General features: G+C 36.0%; 2 protein-coding genes across 2 annotated transcripts; both read left to right on the top strand.

The window, feature by feature from the left end:
* Nucleotides 1-2,947: 2,947 nt before the first annotated feature.
* Nucleotides 2,948-3,868, top strand: Or4a70 (olfactory receptor family 4 subfamily A member 70). The gene is given in 1 exon segment (NM_001000570.1): nt 2,948-3,868. A coding segment is annotated over 1 exon segment (921 nt).
* Nucleotides 3,869-16,592: 12,724 nt separating this feature from the next.
* Nucleotides 16,593-17,516, top strand: Or4a69 (olfactory receptor family 4 subfamily A member 69). The gene has a single exon (NM_001000626.1). It carries the CDS (start codon nt 16,593-16,595, stop codon nt 17,514-17,516), a length of 924 nt encoding a protein of 307 aa, NP_001000626.1.
* Nucleotides 17,517-22,407: the final 4,891 nt, after the last annotated feature.

Below are 22,407 nucleotides of genomic sequence, written 5' to 3'. Positions count from 1 at the left end.
TGAAACTGAGCAACAGTAGATTTGTCCTAGGGAAATGCAGCACTAATAGTTAAAGATAGTTAAAGAAACACTACTTTATGGAAGGTTAAATGTGAAAGCAGAAATAGTAGATATAAAATAATTTTGGGAAGTCTCTACTGTGTTTTTTATTGCTTCTTTGTGATTGTGAGATTGTATTACAGTTTTATAAGTAATTACTCACTGGAGGAACTTGAATTGCAGGCACTTGGAATCTCTGTTTTGCTTCTTTTTTAATGGTTATTTTACTTATTTACATTTCAAATGTCATCCCTCTTCCCAGTTTCCCCTCCATAAGCCACCTATTCCCTTCTCCCTCCCCCTGCATCTATGAGGGTCATGCACCCACTCCTGTCTCAGCGGCCTAGTGTTCTCCTATCCTGGGTCATCAATCCTCCACAGGACCAAGGGTCTCCCTTCCCAGTGATGCCAGATAAGGCAATCCTCTGTTACATGTACAGCTGGAGCTATATGTACCCACTGTGTACTCTTTGGTTGGTGGTTTAGTCCCTGGGAGCTTTGGGGGAGTTTCTCATGTCCTTTAACAGGTGTGCTGTTTTCAGTCTGCGGATTCTGCAAGTGCAGAATCATATGGACACTCCTAAATCAGATGAATGGTATACACAAAAGAGCCTTTATAGTCAGCTTCTAAATAAATTCCAGATTTGTGCCATGTGTCCTATCTCATGCCCACATCTATGTGAACAGAATCTTCTTGCTTTTAGAATTGGGGCTGGAGAGATGACTCAGTGGTTAAGAACATTGACTGCTCCTCCACAGATCCTGAGTTCAAATCCCAGTAACCACATGGAGGCTTACAACTATCTATAACGAAATCTGTTGTCTTCTTCTGGTATGTCTGAAGACAGCTACAGTGTACTTATATATGATAAATAAATAAATCTTTTTTAAAAAAGACAAGATACATTTCTGGATAGAAAAATATTTCATATATATATGGCTTTTAATTTAACTGTACACTTCATGAATTTTAATATATATCATATATGTATATATATATTTCTCAAATACATTTGTATATATTTGTAATAATACTTAGAAAATGATGAGACATATCATTTCCTTTCACCAGTAGTAAAACTTTGAGGAAACTGAACAACCCCCTCCACACACACACGCACATTTTACATCCAGATATATTAAAGAACATAATATTTCCTCGTCCCTGGCAATAATCTTTATTATGTGGTTGACTGAGATGATGTATTCTCTTTGGTCATGGAACACACTCAAAAGAATTGACAACTGCTATCATCTATATAGATTTTATCAGGTATGTGAGAAGTAATTTAGGAACATTATGTACACTACCACCAACACCAAAAACAAAGTATTAAAGACTGTATATATAAGAATATTCCAGTGGTAGAAATGGTGAAGTTGGCATACAAGGAGGTTTATCATGTGGTCCAATATTCCCTCCATAGCCAAGAAAAGAACCTGAGACAACATCAGAAGGCACATGGCACAGAGTTCACAATATTCCCCAGTGATTACAGTTCTATAGCAAGAATATCCAAGAACCTCTCTGGATACTGTGCAAGAAGAGAAATGAAGTAAGTATTAACCTACTAAATCTCACTTGTCATCGGTAACCTGTTTTTAAGAAATCTTAAATTTGGAAATATTTGCAGGATTCTGTAGGTCTCATAAAATGTAAATGGAATATAAAGAGATAAGGCTGCACTACTACACTTTTGGTAGTGCCCTGGAAATGAGTTTGACTGCATCTCTTTGAATCCTTTTAATTTTCAGTGAAGAAGGAAATATATTTTTAATTATATTCAGAAAACTATGAGGCATACCTTTCCTTTCACTATATATAGTTTCGCTTTAGTAAGTTTTTGCGGAACCTGAACAATGCACTTCTGTTTGCTAACTCCCTGCCTATAAAGGCATATACATAATGTAATTCTCTACATTTCTCTACTTCTGCTCTTTCATTAGCTAATTGTTACTTACATTAAGGGGTTGTAGCAGACTAAATGATATTATTAAAAATGAACCGTGTGTTAGGAATGGGTCTAGGCATGGTAAAATGGACAGGATTAAGATGCCAGAAATAGCTGGTAATCTGAGATAAATAAATCCATTCCATAAAACATCAGTGTGGTATATAGTAATGTAGTTACAAGACAGTTTAAAGTCATCCTTTTAAATTTAATATGAAGATTATAACGCTGTCAGGCTTCTTTGAAATGCATACAGATGTTTAATAATGCAACAGAATCAATGATCTGGTTGATCACAGATATCCAGATGATGATTTTAATATGTTCTCCAAAAAATACCTTCAAACAGTGACTCTATATTACTTGATATACTCATTTTAAAAAATAATCCTTTTATGTGTTTGTCTGCATGTATGTACGTGTCTCACATGTATGCCTGGTGTCATGTAGGTCAGAAAAAATATTGAACCAATGGGAATAAGAGTTGCAGATGGTTGAGAATCATTATGTGTGTGTGCTAGGAATTGAACGAGGGTCCTCTGTAAGAGATAATTTTGTTCTTAACTACTGAACTAAATCTGCAGCCATCTATTCAAGGCTGTTGACATAATAGAGAGTATATTTCTGAAAAGCAGGCACCCTTCTTAACATTTCTAACATGTTTGTCAAAAGCAACACATTTTATGTAAGAAGTTTATGTACAGGAGTGTACTGAAGAGATAGATTGAGACTTAAAATAAACACTTGTACTTGCAGGCACAATTAAAATTCCCATGGAGAAATAGAGTCATCAACAGGAACTCAGACTGCTCACTGAACACCTACTGTATGTTCACCATTGTAAAAGAAATGGAGGCAATGGTTTTCACATTAAAAAGGATTTATGACTACATACACATTTTGGAATAAGTCTTGTTCAAGCTCTCATCTCTGAAATAAGTCTCCTAAACAGGTCAATGGGACAGGGCTACAATGTCACAGAATTCATTTTTGTGGGCCTTACTCAAGATCCTGCTGGACAAAAAGCATTATTTGCCTTGTTTTCACTCACCTACATTGTGACAATGCTGGGCAACTTGCTCATTGCAGGGACAGTGATTGCCAGCCCTTCCTTAAAATCCCCAATGTACTTCTTTCTTGCCTGTCTGTCAGTCCTGGATGCTCTTTATTGCAATTCCATCTCACCAAATTTGATTATAGACTTATTATATAATAAAAAGACTATTTCTTTCAAATCATGCATGCTCCAGCTCTTCGTAGAGCACTTATTTGGCGGTGTTGAGGTCTTCCTTCTGGTTTTCATGGCCTATGATCGCTATGTGGCCATCTGCAAGCCACTGCACTATTTGACCATTATGAACCAGCGGGTGTGCATTCTCCTTTTGCTGGTCGCTGGTGTTGGAGGCACAGTACACTCAACGATTCAAGTTCTGACTGTGTATAAACTCCCTTTTTGTGGTCCCAATGTCATTGATCACTTTATGTGTGACATGAATCCACTACTGGGACTTGCGTGCACTGACACCTACTTCCTTGGCATCACCGTCATGGCCAATGGTGGAGTAATCTGTGTGGGAATTTTCACCTTTCTCTTAGTCTCCTATGGAATCATTCTAAACTCTCTTAAGACCCACAGTCAGGAAGGAAGGCGCAAAGCTCTGTTCACCTGCAGCTCCCATATCACGGTGGTTGTGTGTTTTTTTGCTCCCTGCAGTTTTATATATGCTAGGCCTGTCTCCAACGTTCCTATTGATAAATATATCGCTGTGTTTTATACAGTTGTTAGCCCCATGTTGAATCCATTGATATATACCTTGAGAAATTCAGAGATGAAAAATTGTATAAAAAAGCTCTGGTCTAAAACTTTAACAAAATAAAATAAGATTGTTTTCTCACTGAATATGTTATTAAGTATAAATTGGAAATTAGAGATAAATTCGAACTAGGGATGCTGTGCAGATTTTGTTATACAAAGTCATTGGAAATCAAGACTAAATTTTCAGTTGACATTATGATCAAGGTAAGAGTGAGTCTTATTCCTCTAGGGAATGTTTAGAGATGAAAACAGTTACATGACTCCTTCATACTACAAATAACAATAAAACAGAGTCACGTTGAACCTTATTTTTCTCAGGTAGCATTGAAGTGAGATTAGAAAAATGTCAGTATTGGAAATTTTGAATCACCAACATTCATGAGAAAATTAAAAATTACAATACCCGCATTTCAGGAATTAAAGGAAAGTTTTTGAGTTAGCAATTTTTGACTAATGTACCAGTAATGTGTCTATATCATACATATTGCTTTATGAGTATTCCCATTTTTACCACAAGGTCTCTTCTATTTTTTTGTATGTGTATTTATATAGCAGTAAAACTGTGCCTAGCTGATGATATCAGCAGTCAATAATTTCATCTGATAATATGCTGCTGCAACTGAGTTCTACATTCTTAGTTAAGCTGCATTGAGCACATATTTCTATATCTTTATTACCAATTAACACATGTAATATTTATATTTTCTAAAAATTAAAAACTGCGTGATATTGGTACAGAGACAGACAGATAGACCAATGGAACAGAATTGAAGACCCAGAAATGAACCCACACACCTATGAGCACTTGATTTTTGACAAAGGAGCCAAAACCATCAAATGGAAAAAAGATAGCATTTTCAGCAAATGGTGCTGGTTCAACTGGAGGTCAACATGTAGAAGAATGCAGATCGATCCAGGCTTATCACCCTGTACAAAGCTTAGGTCCAAGTGGATCAAGGACCTCCACATCAAACCAGATACACTCAAACTAATAGAAGAAAAACTAGGGAAGCATCTGGAACACATGGGCACTGGAAAAAATTTCCTGAACAAAACACCAATGGCTTAGGCTCTAAGATCAAGAATGGACAAATGGGATCACATAAAACTGCAAAGGACACTGTGGTTAGGACAAAATGGCAACCAACAGATTGGGAAAAGATCTTTACCAATCCTACAACAGATAGAGGCCTTATATCCAAAATATACAAAGAACTCAAGAAGTTAGACCGCAGGGAGACAAATAACCCTATTAAAAAATGGGGTTCAGAGCTAAAAAAAGAATTCACAGCTGAGGAATGCAGAATGGCTGAGAAACACCTAAAGAATTGTTCAACATCTTTAGTCATAAGGGAAATGCAAATCAAAACAACCCTGAGATTTCACCTCACACCAGTGAGAATGGCTAAGATCAAAAACTCAGATGACAGCAGAGGCTGGCGAGGATGCGGAGAAAGAGGAACACTCCTCCATTGTTGGTGGGATTGCAGACTGGTACAACCATTCTGGAAATCAGTCTGGAGGTTCCTCAGCAAATTGGACATTGAACTGCCTGAGGATCCAGCTATACCTCTCTTGGACATATACCCAAAAGATGCCCCAACATATAAAAAAGACACGTGCTCCACTATGTTCATCGCAGCCTTATTTATAATAGCCAGAAGCTGGAAAGAACCCAGATGCCCTTCAACAGAGGAATGGATACAGAAAATGTTGTACATCTACACAATGGAATATTACTCAGCTATCAAAAGCAATGAATTTATGAAATTCGTAGGCAAATGGTCGGAACTGGAAAATATCATCCTGAGTGAGGTAACACAATCACAGAAAAACACACATGGTATGCACTCATTGATAAGTGGCTATTAGCCCAAATGCTTGAATTACCCTAGATGACTAGAACAAATGAAACTCAAGACGGATGATCAAAATGTGAATGCTTCACTCCTTCTTTAAAAGGGGAACAAGAATGCCCTTGGCAGGGAATAGAGAGGCAAAGATTAAAACAGACACAGAAGGAACACCCATTCAGAGCCTGCCCCACATGTCGCCCATACATATACAGCCACCCAATTAGACAAGATGGATGAAGCAAAGAAGTGCAGACCGACAGGAGCTGGTTGTAGATCGCTCCTGAGAGACACAGCCAGAATACAGCAAACACAGAGGCGAATGCCAGCAGCAAACCACTGAACTGAGAATAGGACCCCTGTTGAAGGTCAGAGAAAGAACTGGAAGAGCTTGAAGGGGCTCGAGACCCCATATGTACAACAATGCCAAGCAACCAGAGCTTCCAGGGACTAAGCCACTACCTAAAGACTATACATGGACTGACCCTGGACTCTGACCCCATAGGTAGCAATGAATATCCTAGTAAGAGCACCAGTGGAAGGGGAAGCCCTGGGTCCTGCTAAGAGTGGACCCCCAGTGAACTAGATTGTTGGAGAGAGGGCAACAATGGGGGGAGGATGGGGAGGGGAACACCCATAAAGAAGGGGAGGGGGTAGGGGATGTTTGCCCGGAAACTGGGAAAGAGAATAACACTCTAAATGTATATAAGAAATACTCAAGTCAATTAAAAAAAAGAATTTAACAACAAAAAAAATAGATATCTCTCATGTTGGTGAAGAATTTTTCAAAGAACAATTTTGTGTAAATATTATGTTTAATTAAAATTGTAGTGCACTTCAACATTTTACTTATATATAAAAGCAATTTATTTTGGAATAATCAAAATTTTATCCTGTAATTTCTGTAAAAATAACTACTAAATTTCTTTTTAATCATCATCCATTTTGGGAGATTATAACCAAAATATGGATAACATTGTTTTCATTGCAATATGGAACATTAACTAGCGTTGCCTCTATTCTTCCATCTGGTTTTCCTGTTTATCCTTGCTTTTGAATAAATATTATTGTGATTCAATGTCTACACTGTGACGTTTTGATAAACATATAATCCATAATAAAGACAATCCTGACGTGAAGAAATAATTTTCCAATATCTCACATGTAGCTTTTCACATTGTTTGCTTCTTAAGAACCTAGCCAGCAAAAATCTACTGTTTTAGCATTACTCCCAGGACAGTTGAGTTTTCTTACCTAGAGTTTCACATTCATTCACTAGAGCAGACAAATAGTCCATTCATATACACGAGAAGAAAAAGTCGTGATCTACACATAAATGTTGCCTTACAACTTTCATCATTTAGAAACAACTGTATTAATCAAACTGACCTGTACTATATGAAGTTCATTTCTAAATTTTATAGGGGCTCACCTATATTGTAAAAATTACCAAAACTAGTTTCTGTATCTTTCTGATACAGTTCATATAAACTTAATCAGTTTAATATCACATTTATATATCTTTAAAATATATTTTGATACTTTTATTAATTTTCGATAATAAATAGAATTCATAGCACACAAATAATTTTGCAACAACCCTCATGACTCCAGAATCCACATATTTCCCTGGTCTTAGGTTATCTCTAAGGGTATACTATAGGTCCTCTCTGGACACTATTTAATGAAAAATTGGAGTCAGTATTTGGTTGCAGTAGTTGGTACATTGCATTTGCACTAGTTGGCACTTATGTGGAAGAGTAAAAGCCCAAAGTGTTTTTATATATATATATATATATATATATATATATATATATATATATATATATATATAACACTTAGACAGTTGTAAGCTTCCTGCCGTGAGTGCTAAATTCTTTTGTGTGTTGTTAGTAAAACAGAAAGAAGTAGGGCTGTACCTACCTTCTGAAGTTATTTGTTTATATGATTATGTTAGAGTTTTCCATATTAATAATATCAGGATTTTATTAAATGTCTGGACATTGGAGAAATGGGTCATCAGTTAAGCAAATAACTCTTTGATTAGAGTATGGAAATTTTTGTTCCTAGCCCCTACACAAGGTGGTTTACAACTGTCTAAATATAGTTTCAAGGGATCTGATCCCTTTAAGCTTCTGTGTACCTTAATTCTCATGGCACAAATATATTCAGACTCATAGACATACACATAAATTCAAAAATAAACCTTAGAAAATCAAGACACAGTAAGAATTTGTACTATAGTTATGCAGAGATTTGAAGCCATTGAAGAACCTCAAAGTGAGGATCAGATGAAATAATTGCTATAGACATAAACATGTAAAGCACTTTTATAGATACTAAATGTGGTATAAATTCAAACGTTTCAAGATTCATTGAGAATCTTATGAAGACTGAAGTGATTAGAGACAGGGAATTTCACATCTAACAGTCCATTTAAATGATGTGTTGCATGTTCCTAGTGGCTAAGGTTATTTTTAAAATTAAACATTCCAAGAACGATAACTTCAAGTACAAGATTGATGCTGCATTAACTAATATTTGGAGGGTTTGTTGACTGTCAGAGAATAGATTGCTGGAAAGGAAGATTCTCCACCAAATTTCATTTTCGGTAACTGTGCTAAAATGTAACATTTTAAATGAGAAATTTAAGTTTATTAGTGACTGTCTTAGATATTTTGCCTTAAAGACACTTATAATTAAGCTTTAGAATGCCATCCAGAGTAAAAGTTTGCATCATGCAGTCTTATTTGCATGGGCTTTATAGTTTTTCCATTGCTTCCTCCCTGCAGTGATCTCAGTGCGTCATTCTGTTCCAACCTGTTTCTTTCTTATCTTCTGTTATTCACCTCATCTTTGCATTTGTTGCACACATTCCATCACACTCTCTGTTTACCATTAAGAGCTTTCCTAATGAAGTATTTCTAGTACTACCCAGGCCCAAATGGAGACTATGTCAAGAATAGTGAATCTTGTGCTTGAAGTGCTCATATTTGGAATGTTTACCTTTGTAATATAATCTTAACCTTTAGAAGCATCAATCTAATGGACTATTAGAGGTGACATTGCAGTTTTCAACTGAAACACACTCAGGAGTTCCACAAAAACACAAAATTGGAAGCATGTGTGTGTGTGTGTGTGTGTGTGTGTGTGTGTGTGTTTGTGTGTGTGCCTGTGTGTGTATGCTCAGAATCTTTGGGATAAAATAATGAGAAAATGTTAAAAGTAAAAATATTAAAAGAAAAATCCTTGATATGATATTATAAGACAAGAAAGTTCCCCATATGTAATTTAGTTTGTTTTCTGTTGATCATCCACTGCTAAGCCTAAAATCTATTGTTAAGAGTAGTTCATTTCTTCAGTGGGACTACATTATAAAAAAAATTTCTAAATGCAGGTGGTTAACAATTGGACATTGTTTCTGAGTTAGGAATGGGAGCATGTGTCCACTTCTACTTTCACCTCTATGACACCATCAGATACAGGCCCTGTGAGTGCTCCCCTTCTATCCATTTATTTTATATGTGCATCAATCCAACTCTGTTTAGAAGGCCTTCTTTCTTGGTGTCCTCCATCCCCTTTGCTTTTACACTCTTTCTTCCTCCTCTTCCACAATGTTCCCTTGGTTATGAGTGGGTCTGTACTCTTGTGCCTTCTCTTGGGCTCTTTTCCTTCTGCTTATTTGTTTTATCCTATTTAGATTTGTTTTTATCTTATCATATATTATTATTATTATTATTATTATTATTATTATCCATTGTTTATTTTTTAATGAGGGACATAAAGATGGTAGGTCTGGATGAGAACACAGGTGGTGAAGTACTAGGAGCTGTGGAGGGAAGGAAAAGAGTAGACAGAATATATCACATGAAAAAAATCAATTTTAAATAAAAGAAAAAAGAATGTCTTCTCACTGAACAAGATACCATTCATAAGGTAACAAGACACAAAGTCCTGAGGTAGGATGTAGATTGTATCTCTATGGAAGGGTTTCTTGATATAAATGTGTTAGAAATCAAAATAGCACAAATATTCATTTGATTAGAATTAATTTAATATCAAATTTCTGAAAGATTATTGAACAGCAGAGGGTTTTGTTTTCTTACAAGTACTTAATTTTAATGTTTTGCATTTGAAATAACATGATTCATTCTCTTTTTTGTTCATCATTAATTATTTTATTTTTTTGTTTGTGATATAATTATATAAGTCCTCTCTTGGTCTTTTTCAAGTTCATAATCTTTTTAAAAATTAATTGTTGTTGCACTACTAAACATGCACGCACACACACACACACACACATTCAAGAACAACCTTTTCAGTGTGTATAATGTTACTTTTTTGTATTTTCAGAGTCGATACTTGGTATTGTATAACCAATTGCTCTGTTATTTCCTGGGGAAGACTATTTTCCTGCTCTTAGATTTCCTGAGGTGTCTCTCACACCATCAACTAAAGCTATTTTTTTTTAGAACAAATTCCTTTGGAGACTGAGATCTTCTTTGACTGAGTCTCAGCTTCAGAGAGTGACATATGCAGTGGTATTTGGCTTCAAAATAAGAATAGGAGTGTTTCATTCTTTGGGTGGCATTACTTAGTATCATAACATATATCTTTTCACATTATAGAGTTGCATATCATTTGTCAGGAGTCCACTCCATCTTTGAATGTTCAGTTATATATTTTTCATAAGGATATATTTTCATATTGAGGGTAATAAATCTATCCAGGAAAATTTTTTTTACTTGAATATGTTCCAGTCTAACAACCTCACCCCTAATGATGCAATAGTCTGGCCCATTGGAAGTAGAGATGTGAAGAGTCTATGTAAATAAATAGAGTATTGCTTTCCTATTCTGACAGGATATGACCCAGGGGGTTTCTGAAAACTCAGTTATATCCATGCTGGAGGATGTCTTAGTTAGGACTTAATCTTTGAGATGCTGTTTTCTCATGTATCAATTACTGCTATTCCAGTCCTGGATGAAATTTGTATCTTAGGCAAGGCTGAAGAGTGATATTAACAGCCTAGTCAGTCAGAAAGAATGACCTTAGGAAGATTGTGAATGAATAAAATGCTGTAGAATTCTGTCCTGTGTAAGAGAAACCCTATCACTAACTTCTATGAAAGATAATACCTCAGGCTTTTCTGTTGCTATATGAAAGCTTTATCACTTGGGCAGATGGATACTATAGTCAGTCTCTAAAACAAACCATTTATGTTGTTGTTTTAAGTGCAATTGTCCAAAAGGAAACAGTTTGCACAGATAATTTTGTGATTTGTATTACTTTTTTTTATAGTATCAACAATGGGCTTGGACAATTTCTATGAATTAGATGAATTTTATACAAATACAGCAATTTTCTTTTTCTATGAAATTATTTTCAGTATCTGAGGATGATCATTTACTTTTGTACAGTAACTAATGACATAATATATAAGAAATTTTAACTGCCTTCTTGGTGTATTTATATCTTCCTATCCAATACTCAGTCTCAATAAAAGAAGTGGTTTACCTTATCCAAATCCAAATGTGAGGATAGTTACTGAGGCAACTATCTGTGGATAGTAGTGCGTGAGTATTATTTTGACATGCTAGAGTGAACAGTATCTTAGACAATATTAATGGAGTCTACATTAGGGAAATTAAATTTGAAAAACACAGAATTAATTGGAATATGTACAACACATTATAAATTATAAATATTATAAAAATCCTGATTGCTATTTATTTCCCAATTTTTCAATATGTTTAAATATACATGTATAACATTGATAATCTAATTTATCTATGACTTTATTTTGCTGGTTTGTACTTGTAATATGTTACCAAGGAAATGTGATTATCTTACAATATTTGCATTAGATGATTTAAATTGCATAGATCAAATATGATAGCGTGCAAATAAAACTGTTTTATGTGTGTAATATATATTCTTTTATTAATAATTCTTAAAGTGAATTACAGCTCTTCACAGAGAAAAGCATGGTTAGAGAACATAGTATCTACTGTCATATAGATTAAAACATGTGTTTATAAAATTGTAGTAAACTTTATTTTATAGAAATATACATGATAGTTTAAATTAAAATATAGCTTTACTACAGAGTAGACTTATCAAATCTTTGATAATCTAAACTACTTAGTATACTAAATTTAAGTCTAAAATTAATATACTATGTTCAGACTTAGGTTAATGATTAGGCTAGACAAAATAGACTTACTAACAGTTTATTATTATACTAACAGTTTATTATTTCAGAATAATGTGAAATAAATTGTTGGACATGGAGTAGATTTACAGTTATGCCATTCAACAGGTGGACAAATTGAACAACTGCTCTCTCTCCTGTGTCAGACGTTGGCCGTAATGATGAGGAAACACAAACAAAGTGCATCGCAGAAAACTTTGAAATAATGTTCAGATTCTTACATCACATGCTCTTTATACTACTAAGTGCACATGAACAGAATCCCCCTGATTCTAGGAAAATGCAATATTCTACAGGTAAATATTCTCTGTACTTACTTATGACAAGATATAAAATTCTTTTTAGGGGGTGGGGTGGGATAACTTTAAAATATTTTCTTTTTTTAATTAGATATTTTATTTATATTTCAAATGTTTTCCCCTTTCCTGATTTCCCATCCATAAACCCCCTATCTTATCTCCTCTTCCCCTTCTTCTAGGAGGGTGTTCCTCCACCCATCCACCCACCCCTTCCCGCCTACTCTTAAAAATATAACTTAATCTCTATCTCAAAATGTGTTCAATAAGTGTATAGTTTTCTATTATTTATATTCTTGTGAGTAACTTATTAACAGGTATTGTGATGAATTCTCTCCTTCCTCATATTGAAAACAGCATCAATAACAGCTATTTATTTATTTAGATTTTAGCGGGTTCTAAGCTGGACTTTAGGAGCTTTATATGCACAATAGCACCAGCAACAAAATGATTCCACCAGAGCGAGTAGATGTTAGCTGTGCCTCTGCAGAGCAAATGATGAGTCAGAGGCATAGGGATGCTTGTTCCTGAGCCCAAAGTCACTCTTACAATTGTGCGAACCTGGCTTTCAACACTTGTCTGGCTGCAGAATTCACATAATTCCCCACTGGCCTATTCACTGCCTCTGTGTATCTGTCTGAGTTTTCCAGACATCATTTTGTGGAAAATTGGAAGTCACTTTTTAGTTACAAGAGTAAGTACATCCCATTTTCTACTGGTTGACACTTAGACCCCAAACAGCAATAAGTCTTCCAAATTTGCATGACCCAGCAAACATTAAAAAAAAAAGCATCAGAATTGAAAGAACTAGACCAGAACTACTACTCTTTAAATTAAAAATAATTTAAATTAATAGATTTACTTATTTTATTATTTATGTGTGTGAATGTCTTGACTGCGTGTATGTTTGCCTGCCATGTGCATGCTTAGTAACCTTGGAGATCAGAGGAAAGCATTGGATACTTTAGAACTCGGGATAAAAGTGATATAAGCCATATGGCTATTTGAACAGTACCTGGTGCAGTATGAAAGTGCCTTCATCCACTGCTCACCTTTGCACTTTTCTGCACTAATACTCTTGTAAATAGCTGACTGGAAAGGATTTTGGAATCTTCATATTTAATTCCTACTTATTGCTGCATGAGAAATTTGTCACATATTTATAAAAACATTTAGAAAAAGACTGAAGCACATTAACTTTTATATCTAGTCTACACTATTCTTTTTAATTTCCACATCTTGGAAATCTCAGTACAGAATTTTCACGTGAATATTCTCTACTTAGGATCAGCAAACTCAGTTGCCTCTATAGCTGATTACAGTTTCTGTTTTCTTATGTTGCACTACCCAGCTCATTTAAGAGTTTTGAAAATAGAAATGTCTATCTTATTTCTCATGCTATACTACCCAGATCATTCCAAGAGTTTTGAAAACAGAAATTTCTGTCTGATGAAGTACTTGTTTGCATTCACTAGTTTAAACTGTTCAGTTAAACCATACTTGCTCAAAATTGGACAGTGAATATAGTTATGAATTCTCAGAGAAGGCAATGATAGAAGAAACAAAATTTTGGCCTAAAGAGTCAAATAAAATAACTGCTACAGATATAAGTGAGATAATTAATTTATTAGTTATATGAGACTGTTTAAATTCAATCCTCATTAAATTCATTGAAAAAGCTTTGAAGATTGCAAGCCCACTGAGATATGATTGTCAATATCTAGTACCACAATATAATATCAATGAACTGGATGCTTGAAGAAATCAAGATTATATTTTAAAGATAAACTCCACAAATATCTTCGTCTTAAGGAAAGACTATATTAGTCAATAGAGTAATAGCCCATTCATGATCTTGAGAGATTTCTCAAAGATATCAGCCTTGAGTTTGCTTTCTACTGCGAATATCTGTGCTAAAAAGTAACGTTTTTCATTTTAAATTTTTATTTATTTATTTATTTTTACACTCCAGATTTTATTCTTCTCCCAGCTCACCTCCTGACTGTTCCACATTCCATACCCCTGCCTCCAGTCTCCACAAGGATGTCCCACCCTACCTACCCCACCAGATCTCTAAACTTCCGAGACCTCCAATCTCTTGAGGATTAGGTGCATCTTCTCTGACTTAACCCAGATCCAGGAGTCCACTGCTGTATACATGGTGGAGGCCTCGTTTCAACAGGTATATGCTGCCTGGTTGGTGATCCAGTGTCTAAAAGCTCTCAGATGTTCAGGGTAATTGAGACTGCTGGTCTTCCGTCAGGGTTGCCCTCCTCCTCAGGTTCTTCTAGCTTTTCTCTAATTCAACCAGAGGGGTTTCTGTTCATTGGTTGGTTACACATATCTGCATCTAACTCTTTAAGCTGCTTGCTGAGTCTTGAAGGGCAGTCATGATCGGTCCCTTTTTATAGATGCCCCATAGCTTCAGTAGTGTTGTCAGGTCTTGGACCTACCCTTGAGCTGGATCCCACTTTCGGCCTGCTGCTGGACCTTCATTTTTCTTCAGGCTTTTCTCCATTTCCACCCCTGTATTTCTTTTAGACAGGAAAAATTATGGATCAGAGCTTTCACTGTGGGACAGCAGCCCCATCCCTCACTTGATGGCCTGTCTTTCTGCTGTAGGTGGGTTCAAAAAGTTCCCTCTCCCCACTGTAGAGCATTTCATCTAAGGTCCCCTCCTTTGAGTCCTGAGAGTTTCTCACTTCCCAGGTCTCAGATACATTCTAGAGTGTACTCTCAACTTCTTTCCTACCAAGCTCACCAGTTTCTATTCTTTCTGCTGGCCCTCAGGGCTTCAGTCCATTTCCCCCACCTAATACCAGATCATGTTCCCCACTCCCCCAATCCCCATCCCCATTCACTCCCCTGTCCCTCTCTCCCTTCCCACTTGGGATTGCTTTCTTTTCCCTCTCAAGTGTGACTGGGGCATCCTCACTTGGGTCCCTCTGCTTATTGACCTTTTTGATTTCTGTGGACTGTATTTTAGGTATTCTGTATATATTTTTGCTAATACCCACTTATTAGTGAAAACATACTGTGCATGCCCTTTTTTGTCTGAGTTACCTCACTCAGGATGATATTTTCTAGTCCCATCCATTTGTGTGCAAAACTCAAGATGTCCTTGTTCTTAATAGTTGAGTAGTATTCCATTGTGTAAATGAACCACATTTTCTTTATCTATTTTTCTGTTTTGGGACATCTGGGTTGTATCCAGCTTCTGGCTATCACAAATAAGGCTGCTATGAACATAGTGGAACATGGGCCCCTGTGGTATGGTGGGGCATCTTTTGGGTATATTCCCAAGAGTGATATTGCTGGGTTTCTGAGAAACTTACAAATTGATTTCCAGAGTGGTTATACCAGTTTGCAATAGCACCAGCAATGGAGGAATATTCCTCTGTCTCCACATCCTGGCCAACATGTGGTTTTGATCTTAGTCATTTTGACTGGTATAAGATAGGATTTCAGGGTTGTTTTGATTTGCATTTCTCTGATCACTAAGGACTTTGAACATTTCTTTAGGTGCTTCTCAGCCATTTGAGATTCCTCTGTTATGACTTAGTTCTATACCCCATTTTTTTAAATTGGGTTGTTTGGCTTTTTTGATGATTAATTTCTTGAGTTCTTTATATATTTGGATATTAGCCCTCAATGGGGCTAGTGAAAAAAAATTTTCCCCAATCTGTAGGATGCCAATTTATCTTATTATGTCCTTTGTCTTACAGAAGCTTTCTTATACATTTTAAACAAGAAGAAAGATCTTCACCTATATCTTTTTTAGTTTTTTATAATTAGATTTTAGATTAACACAGTAATCCATTTTATCATGACAGCTTTATGCATACAAATTGCTATACTTGTTTTATATTTGTTCCCTTTGACTATTACTATAATTATTCCTTTTACCACTTAGGCTGCTTATTTTGCTTTCTCCGTTTTGTTGTCACTTGGTCTGTTTCCTGATCATATACATCGAAGTAATTCACTTTACCTAAGATCTATTTTAATAATGCATCTTGAATCTGTAAGAATAATCCAAACCCAAAGCAGTAGATAACCAAAAAATATTGAAGACATGGCGTATTTGAATGAAAAGGAGAGAAGAATATATGGAGTTGGTCAATCAGGTGGTTCGTTAAAAATTAAGAATAACAAGTTGAATAAAACCCTAGGTAAACTACCCACTGCATCTTGACATATGACATTACATTTGTAGGTTCAACAAAATCCTCTGAGGGGAAGGAGTTAACAGAAGATGTCTGGAGATCATTGGAAGAAGAAGGAGAAATGGTTATCTATGGGACAGATAGTGATGATGAGTTTAATGCAATAATGGCATTGAACTGATGGTCAAGATCCCAACTTTATGGCAGACTCTGTTCAAGACCTTTAATCAGTAAATCCAGACTTTTAAGAGGGCCAATGGGACAGAGAAGTAATGTCACAGAGTTTGTTCTCCTGGGTCTCACTCAAGATCCTGCTGGGCAAAAAGCATTGTTTGTCATGTTTTTACTCATCTACATTGTGACTATAGTAGGTAACCTGCTCATTGTGGGGACAGTCATAGCCAGTCCCTCCTTAGGGACTCCAATGTATTTCTTCCTTGCCTATCTGTCACTTCTGGATGCTGTTTATTCCACTTCTATTTCACCCAAGTTGATGATAGACTTGCTCTGTAATAGAAAAACAATTTCCTTTTCGGCTTGTATGACTCAGCTCTTCTTAGAGCATCTACTTGGTGGTGCTGAGGTCTTCCTTCTTATGGTGATGGCCTATGATCGTTATGTGGCCATCTGTAAACCACTGCATTATTTGATTATCATGAATAGGAGGGCTTGCTTCCTCCTATTGGTGGTTTCCTGGGCTGGAGGCCTTACCCACTCTGTAGCTCAACTTCTCTTTGTATATAACCTTCCCTTTTGTGGTCCAAATGTTATTGACCACTTCATCTGTGACATGTACCCATTATTAGGACTTGCATGCACTGATACATATTTTATTGGCCTCACTGTGGTTGCCAATGGTGGAGCAATATGTATGTTAGTCTTTATCATTCTCATAATTTCCTATGGAATCATTCTAAAATCTCTTAAGACTCACAGTCAGGAAGGGAGACAGAAAGCCTTATCCACTTGCAGCTCCCACATCATGGTGGTTGGCCTTTTCTTTGTTCCCTGTATTTTCATGTATGTTAGACCTGTTCACAACTTTCCAATTGATAAATCCATTACTGTTTTTTATACAATTGTCACTCCTATTTTGAATCCTTTAATATATGCCTTGAGAAATTCAGAGATGAAAAAGTCTATGGAAAATCTAATGTATAAGGTTTTTCGTAGAGTTTGAATAATAATGTCTTCTCACTGTTGGTGCTAGTAATCAATGTAACAAAAAAAGCAACCCATTTTAAGCAGCTGTGATAGAATTCATTCAATGTATCTATATGGGTAATTTTTCTTTAAAGAATTCCATTAGAAATAAATATTGAAATAATCTCTTATGTATAAAATTAAGTCTTTGGCTGTACAACAATGAATGTGCCTGATCTCATCTATTAATTAATGTAATGGATATTTTATGGAATATTAATAAAGGACATAAGGCTTATTTATTAAAAGAAAATTATGCTCAGTGAATTTTATTTTTCTTAGGATCAAAATAGGTGTTAGAATGAAGTGTTTCATTATTTTTCTCCAGTGAATAAGATTTTTATCTATATTTCATTATTGACGCTGTTGATAATAGATATATTTCTGGAATCAAAGAGATGTTCAGAAACTTAATTTTTCATTATTCTCTCAGAATAACTGCTTACAAAACTGCTTGTTGTTTTAGGATTACTCTTGTTACTTTGGTGTCTGTCTTTCTAGTTTATGGCATAGTCATATACCCCATATCAAGGCTAAATAAGGCGACCCCAGTAGGAGGAAAAGTGTCTCAAAAGTAGGCAAAAAGTCAGAGTTATCCCCAGTACTGGCTGGTTTTGTATGTCAACATTACACAAGTTAGTTAACAAAGAGAAAGGAACCTCAGATGAGAAAAGGCCTCCATGAGGTACAGCTGTGAGGCATTTTCACAATTAGTGATCAATGGGGTAGGACCCAGCCTTTAGGAAAAAGGGTCAAGTTACATATAAAGAAAAGCCTGTCAGAATTACACCAGACTTGTCAACAGAGACACTAAGAGCCAGAAGAGCCTGGACAGAGTTCATGGAGACCCCAAGGGAATACAGATGCCAGAGCAAGCTACTATTCCCAGCAAAACTCTTAACCAATATAAATGAAGAAACCAAAATATTCCAGGACAAAAAATTCAAACAGTATCTATCTACCAATAAAGCCCTACAGAAGCTTCTAGGAAAAAAAAAACTCCAACACAATAAAGTCACTACACTGAAGAAAGGATAAGCTATTAATCACCTCACAACAAAGCCAAAAGGAAAGAATCACATGCCCATAATGCCACATACAAAACCAAATATAATAGAAACTAACAACGATCTGTCTTTAATATCTCTCAATATTAATGGACTCATCTCATCTATAAAAAAACATAAGCTAACATATTTGATACATAAAAAGAATGCAGCATTTTGTTGCATACAAGAAATATACCTCAATAACAAAGATAGTCATTACCAATGAATAAAAGGCTGGAGAAAAGTTTTCCAAGCAAATGGTCCCAGAAAACAAGCTGGAATTGTCATTCTAACATGCATTAAAATAGACTATAAACCAAAATTATCAAGATAAGAAAGGACACTTTATTATTATCAAAGGAAAAAATCCACCAGGGGAAAGTCTCGATTCTGAACATGTATTCTTCAAATGCAATGGAATCCACATTCGTAAAACAAATGTTACTAAAGCATTGAACCCCACCCAATAATAATGGGAGACTTCAACACCTCATTCTCACTAATGGACAGGACATTGAAACAGAAACTAAACAGAGACAGTGGTAAACTAATAAAGGTTATGAACCACATGTATTTAACAGACATCTACAGAACATTTCACCATAAAACAAAAATACATCTTCTCAGCACCTCATGGTACCTTCTCAAAAACTGACCATATAGTTGGTTGCAAAACAAGCCTCAGCATATACATGAAGATTGAAATAATCCCATGCATTCTATCAGGTAACCACAGACTAAGGCTGGTCTTCAGTAACAACAAAAAACATCAGAAAGCCCATATACCCATGGAAACTGAACAACTCTCTACTCAATGAGAACTTGGTTGGGAAAAAAAAGAAATTAAAGACTTTCTGGATTTCAATGAAAATGAGGATGCAATATATACACACCTCTAGGACACAATGAAAGCAGTGCTAAGAGGAAAATTCATAGCACTAATTGCTCTGGTAAAGAAATTAGAGAGATACTACACTAGCAATTTAACAGCATACCCAAGAGCTCTAGAAATAAAGAAACAAACACACTAAGAGGAGCAGGTGGCAGAAAATAATAAAACCCAGAGCTGAAATAGAAACAAAGAGAAATATACAAAGAATCACCAAAACCAAAAGCTGGTTCTTTGAGAGCATCAAACAAGATAAATAAACCCCTAGCCAAACTAACTAAGGGAGCTAGAGGTGGTATCCAAATTAGCAAATTCAGAAATGAAAAGGGAGACATAATAACAGAATCTTGGAAAACTCAAAAAAATCATCAGATCCTACTACAAAAGCCTATACTCAACAAAACTGAAAAATCTAGATGAAATGGATGATTTTCTAGACAGATACCATGGCCCAAAGTTAAATCAAGAGCAGGTATACTATCTAAACAGGCCCATATCCCCTAAGGAAATAGAAGAAGTCATTAAAAACCTCTCAAAAAAAAAAAAAAAAAAGAACCCAGGGCCAGATGGTTTAGCTTAGAATTCTACCAGATTTTCAAAGAAGACCTAATACCAATATTGCTCAAACTATTCCATAAAATAGAAGTAGAAGAAACAGTACTTAATTCATTCTATGAAGTCACAGATACTCTGATACCTAAACTAAACAAGGACCCAACACATAAAAGAGAACTTCAGACCAATTTTCCTTATGAAAATCAGTGCAAGAGCACAGGAACCCCAACGAAGGAGTTAGGGGAAGAACTGAAGGAGCTGAAGGAGCTGAAGGGATTTGCAACCCCACAGGAAGAACAACAATATAAACCAACCAGACACCCCAGAGCTCCCAGGAACTAAACCAGCAACCAGAGAACACATGTGGAGGGACCCATGGCTCCAGCTGCATATGTAGCAGAGGATGGTCTTATCTGGCATTAACTGGAGGAGAAACCCTGAGTCCTGTAAATGCTTGATGTCCCAGCATAAGGGAATGATGGGGCTGTGCAGCGGGAATGGTTGGGTGGGTGGGGGAGCACACTCAATGGAGGCAGGAGGAGGGAGTGGAATAGGGGGAAACGGGGAAGGGAAATATCATTTGAAATATAAATAAACCAAATATCCAATTTAAAAAAAATCACTCCATAAAATTCTCTCAACAGAAAGACAGGACATCAAGAGGAAGGATGGGAGTGCCATCCCACAGTTAAAAACTCTGACCCAGAACTGTTCCTGTCCTAAAGAACTGCAGGCATAGAAATGAAGACGAGCTAGAAGAAGAGGAGTTTGAGCGACAGGCACAAAGTGAGATCCAACTCAGGGGAAGGTCCCAAGACCTGATACTATTACTGATGTTATTGTGTGCTTACAAACATGGGCTTATAATGATTGCCTATAATGAGGGCCAAACAAGCAACTGAAAGACTCAGATGCAGATATTTACACCCAATCGATGGAGCGAAGCTAGTGACCCCTGTGATTGAATTAGGGAAAAGCTGGAAGAAGGTGAAGAAAGAGACCCCATAGGAAGATCAGTGGGTTGGGAATTTAGCTCAGTGGTAGAGCGCTTGCGTAGCAAGCACAAGGTCCTGGGTTCGGTACCCAGCTCCGAAAAAAAAAAAAAGAGGAAGATCAGCAATGTCAACTAATCTGAACCCCTAGATCTCTAAGACAGTGAGCCACCAACCAGGCAGCATACACCAATTAATATTACCCCCATCCCCCAACACATATATATCAGAGGACTGCCTGATCTGGACTCAGAGAAGATGCATTTAATCCTCAGAAGACTTGGGACAACAGGGAGTGTAGAGGTCTGTTAGGAGGGGCATCCTCTTGGAGACTGGGGGAGGGGAGGAGGTGTGAGATGTGGAACAGTCTGAGTGTGGAGCAGGAGGGGCATAAAGTCTGGTCTGTAAAAACAAGGTTAAATAATGATGATGATGATGATGATGATGATGGTGATGGTGGTGATAATATAATAATAATAATAATAATAATAATAATAATAATAATAATAAAAGAATCATTCACCAAGATCAAATATTCTTCAAAGCATGGATATAGGGATGATTAAATATGTGGAAGTCTATCAACTTAATTCTCTGTATAAACAAACTGAAAGGAAAAAGAAAATCAAATGATCAGTTCATTAGATGCTGAAAAATCCTTTGAAAAACACAACACTACTTCTTGTTAAAAATCATAGATTTTATTAATAGTATAGCTGTATGATTCTCTCTGTGTGTCCTTGGTATCTGTTCTTATGGCCCACTCATTGTCTTTAATTTTGTGAATTTGAATGGTTTCCTTTTTGTGTATTTGATTTTTGTTAAGGTAGCTAAGGGTTTGTTGGCCTTTTTATTTTCTTGAAGCACTAATTTTTTGTTTCATTTACTCTGTATAAATATTTTTATGTTATTGATTTTAACCCTGAGTTTATACCTAAACTATACAAAGACCCAACAAAGAAAGAACTTCAGACCAATTTCCTTTATGGATATTGATGCAAAAATACTCAATAAAATTCATGCAAACTAACCAAGAACACATCAAAACAATCATTCACCTTGATCAAGGAGGCTTCATCACAGGGATGCAAGGATCGCTCAGTATATGAAAATCCATTAACATAATCCACTATATAAACAAACTCAAGGAAAAAAAACCATGACTGTTTCATTACATGCTGAGAAAGCATTTAACAAAATCCAACACCCCTTCATGTTGAAAGTCTTTGAAAGATCAGGAATTCAAGGCCCATACCTAAACACAGTAAAATCAATATACAGCAAACCAGTAGCCAACATCAAACTAAATCAAGAGAAACTTGAAGTAATCCCACTAAAATCAGGGACTATACAAGGCTGCCACTCTCTCCCTACCTATTCAAT

This window comes from Rattus norvegicus, chromosome 3 (assembly GCF_021556685.1).
Source record: "Rattus norvegicus strain SHRSP/BbbUtx chromosome 3, alternate assembly SHRSP_T2T, whole genome shotgun sequence".
Lineage (NCBI taxonomy): Eukaryota > Metazoa > Chordata > Mammalia > Rodentia > Muridae > Rattus > Rattus norvegicus.
Note: the sequence above shows the minus strand (reverse complement) of the source record. Positions and strands in the feature narration are given on the sequence as shown.

Coding starts and splice junctions, on each gene's coding strand:
- Or4a69 (NM_001000626.1), top strand. CDS start 16,593: ATGGGACAGAGAAGTAATGTCACAGAGTTTGTTCTCCTGGGTCTCACT.